We start from the raw sequence: 12614 nt of genomic DNA, 5'->3' as shown, positions 1-12614 counted from the left end.
TGTTCTTAGATTCTCCAGTCTCAAGTAAAAAACCTAGAATCGCTCAAGGCAGACAAACTTGCAATGGAGCAGGAGTTAAGAGAGGTGAGTGAGGAGGTTCCTCTCCCCCTCCTGCTCCCTCATCCTGAGTCCCAGCTCTCCACAGGGAAATGGAATCATCGAGCCAAGACAAAACCTGGCAGAGAGACTTCAGAGTCTCCCTCCACCTTTATTCACATGGAAATACTGGGGACACTTCTCAAAGTTGCCCCATCAACTATTTCCAGTGCTTCAGGGTTAGTGACAATTTGTTATGTGAACTTAAAAATCACTCACCAACTCTGTCGTAGGAAAACCGTGGTTTAGATCTGATGATTGTCTTTGAGCCAGCATAGACCCCAGGACTGAATTAAGCCAACCCTAGATGTCCAGAGTCCCAAACTTGAAAAAATTGACCAAAATGATCAGATCTCCCCCAGCTTCTCCTTGCTCCCACCCAAGCAGCTCTGCCTCTCCGAGTCCTTTCTCTCCCTAGAAAGCTGACAGGAGCACCCTGGCAGCCAAGGCAAGCCGGGTTGATCTGGAGAGGACGGCAATGGACCTGAACGAGATGATTCAGGGCGTACTATTGAGGATCGTGACCCAAGAGGAGAACTGGAAGAAGACTATGGATCAGCTCAACAAGGACGTGGGCAGCAGGGTGAGCTTCCCTGTATCAGTTATCACTTGTTGCATAACAAGTTACCCTGGACTTGAGCAGTTTAAACCAACAAGCATTTAGTTTCTGAAGGCCAGGAATTTGGGAGCCGCTTAACTGAATGACTCAGGGTCTCCCATGAAGTTGCTGTCATCTGAAAGTTTGACTGGGGCCAGAGGAGCCACTTCCAAGATGGCCCCCTCACATGGCTGTGGGCAAGACTCCTCCCTTCCTTACCACATGAACTACTTTTTAGGGCTGCTCAAGTGGCCTCACACCATTGCAGTTGACTTCCCCTAGAACGAACTCGCTCCTAAGGGAGCAAGACAGATGTAGCTTCTACATTTATCAGCTAGAAATCTGTGAAGAGCTTTCCTTCATCAACTTGAACCAATTACCCTGAAATATGGTTCTTTCAGGAAAGACAGAAAAATGATGAATTGCTTCCTTTAGTGATCAGTGTTCAGGGTAATATATTGATTGAAATGCCCACATCCAAAACATGGTGGCAATTGAGGGTTTCTATTTTTATTTTTTTAAATATATATTTTATTGATTCTTTTACAAAGAGGAGGGGAGAGGGATAGAGAGTTAGAAACATCGATATGAGAGAGACATCGATCAGCTGTCTCCTACACACCCCTACTGTGGATGTGCCTGCAACCAAGGTTCATGCCCTTGACCGGAAATCAAGCCTGGGACCCTTCAGTCTGCAGGCCAACACTCTGTCCATCGAGTCAAACCAGTTAGGGCTATTTTTATTTTTTTATTTCTTTTTTGTGAGTGTCACTGTGAATCATGAATTTTTATTATTCAACTAATGGCCCAGTGCACGGAGTGGGGGTCCCTCAGCCCAGCCTGCACCCTCTCCAATCAGGGACCCCTTGGGGGATGTCCGACTCTCCCCATAGGGATCAGGCCTAAACCAGCAGTCCGATACCCCTCTTGCAATCTGGGACCACTGCCACCTAACCGTCACCTTCCTGCCTTCCTGATCGCCCCTGTATGCCTGATTGTTCCTAACCCCACTGCCTGCCTGCCTCACCCCTAACCTCTTTGTCTGCCTGTCTGATTGCCCCCAACTGCCCTCCTCTGCTGGCCAGTTTGGTTCTGATTGGTTGGTTTCTATGCCAGTCAGTGTCAAAAGCTCTGCCTCCTAGGCAGCCATTGGCTCCTCACAGTTGACCCAAATTTGGTTCTGATTGGTCAGTTTCTATGCCAGTCAGCATCTCTGGGACTATTAGTGGGGCCTGATCAGAAAGGTGGGGCTGATCAGCAGCCTCGGTGGAGGCCTGGAGAGAAATGGAGGTGCAGCTGCTGGCATGGCCCAGAGAGAAAGAGAGAGGCAAGTGCTGATCAACAGCTGCCACACAGGTTACGCATCAGGCCCTGCTTCTCTCTTCAGGCCTGATCCGCAGCCCCCTCAGCAGTTAGTGCTGGGTCACCCTGCCTGCAGCCGCAGCAGTCAGTGCTGGATTGCCATGACAACCCAGTGCTAACTGCAGGACTGACTTCCAGTTGGTCAAGGCTCTGATCGTGATGAATCCAGGGTTTTTATATATATTAGGAATTCACTCAGTTAATTAAGTTACTATTTATTTTATCACTCACATGGTCTTATCTTTAGCATGTGATCTAGCTTCTGAGCCTTTGATTTAACCTTCTGTCACCATATAACTGTCTTGTTTTCTTAAATGACAAGAGGTAACAGGCTTATTGTCAACATTCCCTTCCTGAGACCTGAGTCAGCTTTATCTGTTATGGAGTCCTTTTAGTGGGGAATGGTGTTTAGAGACCAAAATCTGGGCACTAGAAGGAACACTGTAAAAATTCAGAAGTCTGACTATGGAAAACAGTCTGGCAGTTTTTTAAAAAGTTAGACATAGAATTACTATACCAGTCAGCATTTCCAATCTTAGGTATCTACCCAAAAGAAACAAAAATTTATGTCTATGTAAAAACTTGTACAAGAATGTTCATGGCAGCATTATAATTGCTAAAAAGTGAAAACAACACAAATGTCCATCAATGGGTGAATGGATAAACAAAATATAGGTTAGCCATAAAATTAAATGTTATTCAGCCCTAAAAAGAAATGCTACAACCTGAATAAACCTTGAAAACATTATACTCAGGGAAAGAAGCCAGACAAAAAGGGCCACAGGTTATGTGATTCCATTTATGTGAAATGTTCAGAATAGGAAAATCTATAGAGACAGAAAGTAGATTGGTGGTTGCCTACCCCTATGGGTCTGGGGAAAGAAGGGGTGACTGCTAATGGATATGAGGTTTCTTTGGGAGTGATGAAAATTTTCTAAAATTGTTGTGGTGGTGATTGCACAACTCTGTGAATGTATTTAAAGCCATTGAATGTATAATAGTACTTTGCACTCAGTAAACGTGTTGAATGTGTGAATATTGTCTGGGGACCATTGGGAGAAATGTTTCTCTGGCCTGCAGGCCTGTAGCTGAGCATGGGGTTGGATTTGTCATTTGGAGGCAGGACCTGCTGGTGCTTCTTTGCCTTGGCTGCTGGGAAGTTCACTTGGCAGCTCCCCTCTAGCATTAGCATGCATTAGGGGTAAGAACCTTAATCCAAGCTTTGTCAGGTCCCTTTCCTTAACCACCTCACTTTTTTTTCTGTTTAATATTGTTATTCTCTGTGTCACTTTGCAGTTACTGCAAATCCTTTTCAGCCTGTGAATTAATTGACTAAACACTCTTCTCCCCTCCACCCCCTTTGGTTGTTCCAGATGATCAGCAAGGATTTGGACAATCTAAAGAAAGACATAAATGAGGTCTGGCTAGTAGTCAGGGAGCTGCTAATTGAAGGCCTCCGATTCGACCCTGATAGTGCTGCCGGCTTTAGGAAGTGAGTCCCTCCCGGGTAGAGGTGGAACTTGTGAAGGCTGGGGGACCCTCTCTCTGGGGAAGGAACTGGAGGGGGATCCCAGAGGATTCTGGAAGCAAGAATTTCAGACCTGTGGATGTGGGGAGAGGGGGCGGGACTTCCCAACTGAGTGTGGAAAGGGGTTGGGATGAGGCCTGAGAGCACCCAGGCGCGCAGAGGTGGCAGCTCTGGCCTTGGGTGGCAGAGGGACTCAGGAGCACATCTGCTCCAAAGCCCTTTTGCCACAAATGAGGAGTTGAGAGAGGAAAGGAGACATGCAAGTGGAGCCTGGATGGATCTGGGAACTGAGCCAGGTCCCCTACTCCCATCGAGACAGCACACCCAGACAAAGAGGGGTTCCTGTCCTCAGATCACCCCTTATGCCCCAAAAGCCTACTGTGATGGTGAGCTTTCCAGAAGGCCTCTGGTTTGAAAGACCTCCATTATGTTTAGGGCAGGAAGATGACTACACACACTTTTATTCCTCACTTCTGCTCCAGGAGGCCACAAATGGGGGTCAGCAAAGCCAAGCTGAGCTGGGCCAGGCCAGTGGGTGTAGGATGTGAGGAGAAGTACCAGCCCTGAGGCATACAGACCTGCAGCCTCCCCAAACACTGCCTGGGAAAGGGGCTCCCCAGGTCTGGCTGGGTGCCACAGCTGATGAATGGATGTCTTCCAGGAAACTGTTTGAGCGGGTGAAATGCATTTCCTGTGACCGGCCGGTGGAGATGATGACTGGCCCGTGAGTACAGTCGCCCGGGGGGAATCTGTGCCCGCCCTCTCTCTTCTGGACAAACAGAAGGACACACAGACACACTCTATGTGCCCGCAGTGTTCTAGAAACATCCTTTATATGTACGTCCACATACCTGTTTGGTACACATCCTTTTATTTGCTCCCTGTCCCTGAGCAGACCACCATTATCCCTTCCTTTCTTCATCAGCTCTGTCTGGTGCCCACTGTTCCAGGGACTGGGTCAACTCCCAAAGAAAAATAATGGAAGGAAACTATAGGGAAAAGCAAAACTTTGTGGGACTTTTTTTGCATGTATTTTTATGGTCTATTTATTGAGGTGAAATTCACATAACATAAGGTTAACCATTTTAAAGTGATTCAGTGGCATTTAATTCATATGCAACCACCACTTTTAATCCCAAAATATTTTTGTCGTCCCAAAAGGAAACCCCAGACCTATTAAGCAGTCACTCCTATTGCCCCCTCCCCATAGCTCCTGACAACCTTAAATCTACTTCTGTCTGTGGATTTGCCTGTACTGGACACTTCATAGAAATGGAATCATACATGTTGTCTCTTGTGTTTGGCTTCTTCCACTGAGCATTATGTTTTTGAGGTTCATCCATGCTGTAGCATGTGTCAGCACTTCCTTCCTTTTTGTGACTGAATAATAAATAGCCCATTGTATGGATAGACCACATATTTTTGATCCATTTAAACAGTGGTGGACATATGGGTTGTTTCCACCTTTTAGCTTTTATGAAACTATGTATTTGTTTGAACACCTGTTTCCCATTCTTTTGGATGTAAACCTGGGAGTGGAAGTGCTGGGTTACATGGTAACTCGGAGCCACAAAACAATACTCTAACATGATTTAAGAGCCAGAATCTTGAGGTGCCCATGGGCACTACAAGATCTCCCCGTGTTAGTCAGGTTTTGGTGACCTTTGACACTCACCAGCACCCTCATGGCTAGTCCAAGCTCATGGAGGGGCTGTGGAGCTATGTCCAGAATTTTTTTTTAAACATTAGATATCCAGTTACAGTATTCTTTTTATTTATTTTTTGTTAATATTAATACTTTTTAAAAAATATATATTGTATTGATTTTTACAGAGAGGAAGGGGGAGGGATAGAGAGTTAGAAACATTGATGGGAGAGAAACATCAATCAATTGCCTCCTGTACACTCCCCACTGGGGATGTGCCTGCAACCAAGATATTATGCCCTTGACCAGAATCCAACCTGGGACCTTCTTTTCTTTTCTTTTTTTAAATATATTTTATTGATTTTGTACAGAGAGGAAGGGAGAGAGATAGAGAGTTAGAAACATCGATGAGAGAGAGTCATTGATCAGCTGCCTCTTGCACACCCCCTACTGGGGATATGCCTGCAACCAAGGTACATGCACTTGACCGGAATCGAACCCGGGACCTTTCAGTCCCCAAGCCAACGCTCTATCCATTGAGCCAAACCAGTTTCGGCCGAACCTGGGACCTTTCTGTTCGCAGGCCAATGAGACGCTCTATCCACTGAGCTAAACCAGTTAGGGCATTTTTTATTAATTCTCATGCGAGGATATTTTTTCATTGATTTTTAGAGACTCTCTACTGGAAGGAAAGAGGAGGAGAGATGGAGAGAGAGAAACATCCATGGAAGAGACACAATGAACATATCAACTAATGGGTAAGATAATATTAATTGATGATATTTGTACAATTGACTAGCAAACTGGGGATTATTTTTTCATTCATAGGAGGTTATTTTTTCCACTAATTTTTAGAGAAAGTGGAAGGGAAAGAGGGGGAGGAGAGGAAGGGGGGAAAGGAGAAAAACATTGATGTGAGAGAGATACATCTATTGGTTGCCTCCCACACACACCCCGACCAGGGTTGGGCATTGAACATGCAACCCAGGTACGTGCCCTTGACCCAGAATCACACCTGAGACCCTGTGGTGCTCAGGCCAGTGCGCTAACCACTGGGAACACTGGCCAGGGTTGTTTTACTTTATTTCTACTTTTATTGATGTAGAATACACATAACATAAATTAACCATTTTAGAGCAGTTTGAACATTGACACTGTTGTGCAGCCACCACCTAGAATATTTCCATCACCCCAGAAGGAAACCCCTTACCCAATCACTGTCACTCCCATTCTCCTCCCCTTTACCCCCAGGCTCTGGCCACCTCCAGTCTGTGTTTGGTTTTTACTTTTATAATTGGAACAATTGTATTTTATGACTTAGAAAGATTTTCAGGGTTCCCCAGAGCCCTTGTAGAGCAGCCTCATTTCAGGCCAAGTTTGAGGGTGGCTTCCGGGAGGAGGTGGGAACCCAGTGCCCTCTGCTGGCCACATATGCCTTCCACTGAGCTCTTGTTCTTCAACAGACATCTCATCACCATTCGCAAAGCCCACATGCTGTCGAAGCTGCAGCTTCGGCCATCTAGTGCCAACAGCTACGAGTATCTGCAGCGGCAACAGATGAGGTGAGCAGACTGGGGGTCTACTCCATGGAAGTCACTCAGGACCCAGACTCCCTGCAGAAACCTAGACTGTAGTCTAGGATCTAAAGACTATCCCAAGGCATTGCCAGCCATCTGCAAGGTGGCCATCATCAGGACAGTGACTAGGGCAACAGCCAGGCGTGTGAATGACCACAGAGGAAAGGAATAGACATATTTATTGAGCATCTATTATGAGCTGGGGAAGGGTTTCTCATTTGAATGTAATAATCCCCTATGAAATAGGATGAATATGCCTACTTCCCACTAGAGGATGTGAATGACAGTGAGGCTTGCTATGGCCGGGCATATACTGCGCTAAGCACTTAGACATCCTAAGCTCATTAAATCCTTATACTTGCCATTTGAGGTATATTATATTATCATCCCATTTCATAGTTGAAAAATTTGAGGCGCAAGAAACTTAAGCAACCTGCCCAAGGTCACAGGTAGTGAGTGGCAGAGCTGGCATCTAAACCTAAGGGTTTCCACCAGACCCAGCTGGCTCCCTGTGTCCCAGCTCCATCACACACACACACACACACACACACACACACACACACACACACACATACCCGGAAATCCAGCTTCCTGGTGCTCCCCACCGTCAAGATGAGGAATAACAGCTAAACAATAACCAGAGCCACACCTGGGGGGCTGTGCCCCTGCCCTCATTTCCCTTGCCTGATTCCTTCTGGAAAGCAAGAGGCTAAGAGTATGCACTTGGCAGGCCAGATCAGGCTTCTAGGAGCGGCTGAGGTCTGGAGGACGTAGGGCTCAATTTTTCCCCCTGTCCCCACTGCGCCTGTCTTATCTACCCACCAGGCCCCAGGCCTGCCTGGCTGCACCACCCAGAATCAGCTGGAAGGAATTCCAGTCTTCTCTTGCTACTGGCCAAGCCCTCAGGGACTGTCCTTAGGCTCTGGGGGGCAGAGGTGTCTAAGTAGCTGCTGACCCTCCTACCCTGCCCCAGGGAACAGCAGCAGCTCCAGAAGCTCCAGAGGCTCCAGCAGCTCCAGAGCCTTCCAGACCAGGACTGGCATGGCGGCCCTGGGGATGATGCCAACCTCAAGATCAAGTCATATGACTTCACAACACTCTATCCCTATGGGGACCCTGAAATGTTGGACTATGATACCGTGAGTCCGGCCGCAGCCTGGGGGGTGGGTGACCCCTGGGGAGCCGTTCTCTGTCTGTCGGGCCTCTGTGTATACTAGAGGCTCAAAGACACTACCTTACCTGGAGCCCGGGCCCTCCAACAGGCCGAGGTGGACATCCTGGGAGTGGATGGGATCCTGTACAAGGGCCGAATGGAGAGCCAGGAAGGGGCACGACCACTGACCAGCACGGAGAAGGACCTGACTGGTGAGGGGCATCAGGCCTTCCTGGACATCCCTGCCTGGTGTCCTGGCTTTGCTGGTCAGCATGAGCAAATGCAGGCAGGGTCCAGGGCTAGTACGATCCCTGACTGGGGCATCCTCACCCAGCCACTTGCAAAAATGGGGTCCTACTGTATGCCAGGCACTGAGCCAGGTGCCAGGGAGACACACGGGAGCAAAATAGATGGTTGTGCCCTGAAGTCTCCGCAGAGTAGGAGAAGCAGACCATAAGCAGATAACCGAAGGTGAGGAAGAAGAGCTGGCCTGAAGTGATGGCTAGGACAGTTGTGACAAAGTGTGCAGGTTTGGGGAAGGATGTTGGTGGCCTGCCCAAAGATGGGATGCTGGGCTGGTGATGGGAGAGTTACAACAAGGGACATTAGTCCAGGGAGAGGGACTGGATGCTGCCCTAAGGCATCTGAAGAGGGACTAGGCTTTACTGGATGAAGGGGTCAAGTGGGAGGAGAGCAGTCTAGATGGAAGAAATAGCAGGTGCAAAGACCCTGGGGGAGCCAGGCATAGTCAGGCACTCAGAAAGGTGAGTCCACCTGAGGTGCAGAGATTGGGGTGTGATGTTTGGGTGTGATGAAGAGGATGTGGACAGACTCTGGAGGCCTTTGTTCTGATGTCAAGGATGGGCTAGGATTGGGCCGGGGGAGAGTCTGTCACACTTGTGGAATCAATGCTCTGGCTGCTGCAGTATTGAGGCTCTGGCTCCAGCTGGCTTCTCTCAGGATGTCCACCATTCAACTCCAGCACTGGGCCAGCAAGTCCAAAAGGAGTGCCTTCTCTTACTGGGCTTGTGACCGCATTTCCCCAGTCTCTGCCTCCATCTCTGTATGGCCTTCTCCCTGTTATTCTCCTCTTCTGTTTCTTTGAAGGGCATGTGTCATTGGATTTAAAGCCCAGCTTATCCCAGGATGCTCTCATCTCAAGATCCTTCACTTAATTATATCCGCAAAGACTTTTTCTCCAAATAAGGTTACATTCACAGATCTTTTGAGGGCCACTCTTCAACCTATTAAAGGCCCTCCCTCTGGTGCAGGAGGGCAGGTTACCATCTTAAACCCTATGGTGTCCCTCCAGGAGCAAGGATATAGCCTGCAGGGTTAACAGCTCCTTTCCAGGTGCCTGGCAGAGGATGCTGTTGGGAGGGGACTTAGGCTGGGCTTCGGGATCAACAGGCAAGATAACAACAATGGTGGCTAATATTTAATGAGCATGACTTCTTGGCAGGCCATACAACAACTGGGGATGGCCAAAACCGGTTTGGCTCAGTGGATAGAGCGTCCCTGAGGTCTGAAAGGTCCCGGGTTCGATTCCGGTCAAGGGCATGTACCTTGGTTGTGGGCACATCCCCAGTAGGGGGTGTGCAGGAGGCAGCTGATTGATGTTTCTCTCTCATCGATGTTTCTAACTCTCTATCCCTCTTTCTTCTTTTCCTTAAAAAAAAAATCAATAAAATATATTTTAAAAAACAACTGGGGATGCATTGCACATATGAGCAGGTAAGGAGGGCACCAGGATTACCTTACACACCTGGCCCTCAACCCCACTCACTTGCCAGACAACAATCTTCTCCCTCATTCATCCTCAAGACCCATAGCAGCAAAGCAGATGGCATCATGATATCTCAACTGCTTTATCCTGCTTGAAGGCAACAAAGTCTAGCATTAAAAAACAATTAGGATCACCTGGAGATGTTCCCAAGTGGTTAGAGCATCAGCTTGCGTGCCTAAGGGTCACAGGTTCAATTCCCAGGCAAGGTCATGTACCTAGGTTGCAGGTTTGATCCCTGGCCTCAGTCAGGGCTCCTTCAAATGTTTCTCTTTCTCCCTCTCCCTCTCCCTACCATCCTTCCTCTCTCTAAAATTCAATGGAAAAAATATCCTTGGGCCCTAGCCAGTTTGGCTCAATGGATTGAATACTGGCCTTTGGACTGAAAGGTCCCAGGTTCTGGTGAAGGGCACATGTCTGTGTTGTTGGGCTTGATCCCCAGTAGAGGTATGCAGGAGGCAGCCAATCAATGATTCTCTATCATCATCAATGTTTCTACCTCTCCATCTCCCTTCCTCTCTGAAAATAATAATAAATATATTTTTAAAAAATATATATCCTTGGGTAAGGATTAACAACAACAAAATCAATTAGAAGCTTATCTGTGGCCAGATATTTTGACCAGTGTGCTCTTAGCACTCATTTACTCAAGAGAACATTTTAATCCAAAACAATTATTATTAAATCTCAACCAGTTGGTGTGAGTCCCGCCCTGGTGCAGCCTGGTCACAGATGCATTCATCTGTTCATCCCAACATTTCTACTGTATCCTGCTGTGCATTCAGCCTTTGTCAGCCCCCGGGGGTACTGAGGGTACCCAGCCAGCCTGTGGTCTCCAGATGCCTGTACTGTGGTCAGGATCTCAGGACAGATGAACACCTATTCCCCAGTGAGTGATGCCCCACCCAGCAGGAGGGCGGCAGGCATGCTGAGGCTGGTAGTCAGTAGGCTGGACTTTCAGAGAATCTCCATGGAAGGCTAAGCATGGGCAAGACTCAGAAGAAGCGATGGCAGGGGCATAGAGGCAGAAGGTAGAACTGAGGAAGTAGGATACTTGTCTCCAGCCTCCACCTTCCCCACCAGCTCTGGGTGAATTGTCTATACACACCTCTGGCCAGGCCCCTCCCCAGTTCAGCGGGGCTACTGTAACGAATTATCATAAACCGAGTGGCTGAAAACAACATTTTGTCTTAGTTCTTGAGGTCCGAAATCTGAAATGAGTCTTCTGGGCTAAAATCGAGCTGTCAGCAGGGCTGGTTCCTTCGGAGGCTGCTCACTCTGGGGAAGAATCTGTTTCCTTGCCATTGCTACCTTCTAGAGGCCTCCTGCCTTCCTTGGCCCTTTCTTCCATCCTCGGAGGGCATCACTCGGACTTTAGCTTCCATTCTCACATCTCCTTCTCTGACTCTGACTCTCCTGCTTCCCTCATAAGGACTCTGTAATCTAGGACCATTTCCCTGTCTCAAAATCTCTTAATTGAGTCACACCTGTAAAGTCCCCTTTGCCATATAAGGTGGTGTATTCATAGATTCTGGGAATTAGGACATGGGCATCGGAGTCCAGATGCTGATCTCCAGGGTCCCCTGACCCCCTTGCTTTTTCTGTCCCCTCCATCCCACCTCATGGAACTGTTCTTTTGCTCTCTCTCATGAGCCAAGCTATTCTTGCCTTTGGACTCTGTCTACACTGTGCCCAGCCCGGAACCCTTGGAGAGCCTTTCCTATTTGCCAGGGCTCAGTGTCTCTCCCGTTGGGAGTCTCATGGCTGATGCAGAGGTGGGAAAGCTCAGAGAAGAGCCCAGCAGGAGCGGATGTTGGGGTCAGGTGGTGAGTCCGGGTCTGGACATGAAGAGTCCAAGGTTGCGGGGGACGTCAGGGACAGCGCTGGGTCAGCAGCGGGCTCCCTGGCCTCGCTGTGTCTATTTGGAACCTGTACCCTGGGTCCACATCCCTTACCTTGAAAGAAAGCAGTTTGACAGTCTTATTGGCCGGCTAGTTGTCAGGTCCCATCTCTGACTCGTGGAGGGGTACAGGTGCCAGCTGGGAATCAGAGTGGGGGCCAGGGAGCACCCCTCAACCAGGCATTTGCTCTTTTGCAGAACCCATCAAGCACACGGGTGGTGGTTCTTAACTCAGGTTCCAGGGACATGACCCAAACTATGGATCCCAGAGGCTCATGGGGAATCAAGGTGGTGCCAGTTGGGTCCTTGAGGTTGTAGGCTCTGCGACAGTTAGGAATACAAGAGGTTCGGAAGGAAGGGCATTCACGGAGAAGAAGGAAAGGAAGGGAGCAGGAAGAGCCCCTCAGACAGTGAACAGACTTGATGAGATCCAGGCCAGCCCAGTGGGGAGCTTCTGAGCAGACAGCCCAGCAGATGGCCAGGCCCTGTGCTCCCATCATCGTCATTGGTTGGAAGTGCTAACAGACCCTGAAGGGATAACAGACTCCCAGCTGCTAACAAACTCTGAGCTGCTAGCAGACCCCAGCGCGCTCACAGACCCCGGGTACTAACCAACCCTGAGGTGCTAACAGGCGGAGGCTGTTCACTCCTGTGCTTCCCGGAGATCCGTGTGGCCCCTCCTGCTGCCACCTGGCACAGGTCATTGCTTAGCCCTCAGTGTCAGGTGTGTTTCAGAAGCTGCTGGGGAAACTCAGTATAATCAAAATAAAGCGACTGCTCCCTTAGAATTTTTACTCCGTAGGGATGGTGAAATGTAAATGAATAAGTCATAAGTTAGTGAGTAAATTGGTTGAACAGGGGGTTGGGGGAAGAATGGCCACGGAGAGGTCCCTGTTGAGTGGGTGTCCAAAGGACTGTCTGGGAAGGGACATTGAGGCAGGAATGGTCAGGACAGCTGTTCAGGCAGAAGGA

At 48.6% G+C, this 12614-nt stretch overlaps 1 protein-coding gene across 1 annotated transcript in view; it reads left to right on the top strand.

Moving 5' to 3' along the window:
• The window catches only part of CUNH16orf96 (chromosome unknown C16orf96 homolog), a 64554-nt gene that overhangs the window by 48478 nt on the left and 3462 nt on the right, over positions 1–12614 (top strand). The window contains exons 9-15 of the mRNA XM_045571322.1: positions 10–84; positions 515–679; positions 3430–3548; positions 4246–4308; positions 6693–6791; positions 7780–7945; positions 8069–8171. Of these exons, the coding sequence (XP_045427278.1) occupies positions 10–84; positions 515–679; positions 3430–3548; positions 4246–4308; positions 6693–6791; positions 7780–7945; positions 8069–8171 (790 nt within the window). The remainder of the gene's footprint in view (positions 1–9; positions 85–514; positions 680–3429; positions 3549–4245; positions 4309–6692; positions 6792–7779; positions 7946–8068; positions 8172–12614) is intronic.

The sequence above is a fragment of the Pipistrellus kuhlii genome, unplaced genomic scaffold (genome assembly GCF_014108245.1).
Source record: "Pipistrellus kuhlii isolate mPipKuh1 unplaced genomic scaffold, mPipKuh1.p scaffold_m20_p_4, whole genome shotgun sequence".
Taxonomy (NCBI): domain Eukaryota; kingdom Metazoa; phylum Chordata; class Mammalia; order Chiroptera; family Vespertilionidae; genus Pipistrellus; species Pipistrellus kuhlii.
The sequence above is the reverse complement of the archived record's forward strand: the minus strand, read 5'-3'. Positions and strand labels throughout refer to the sequence as shown.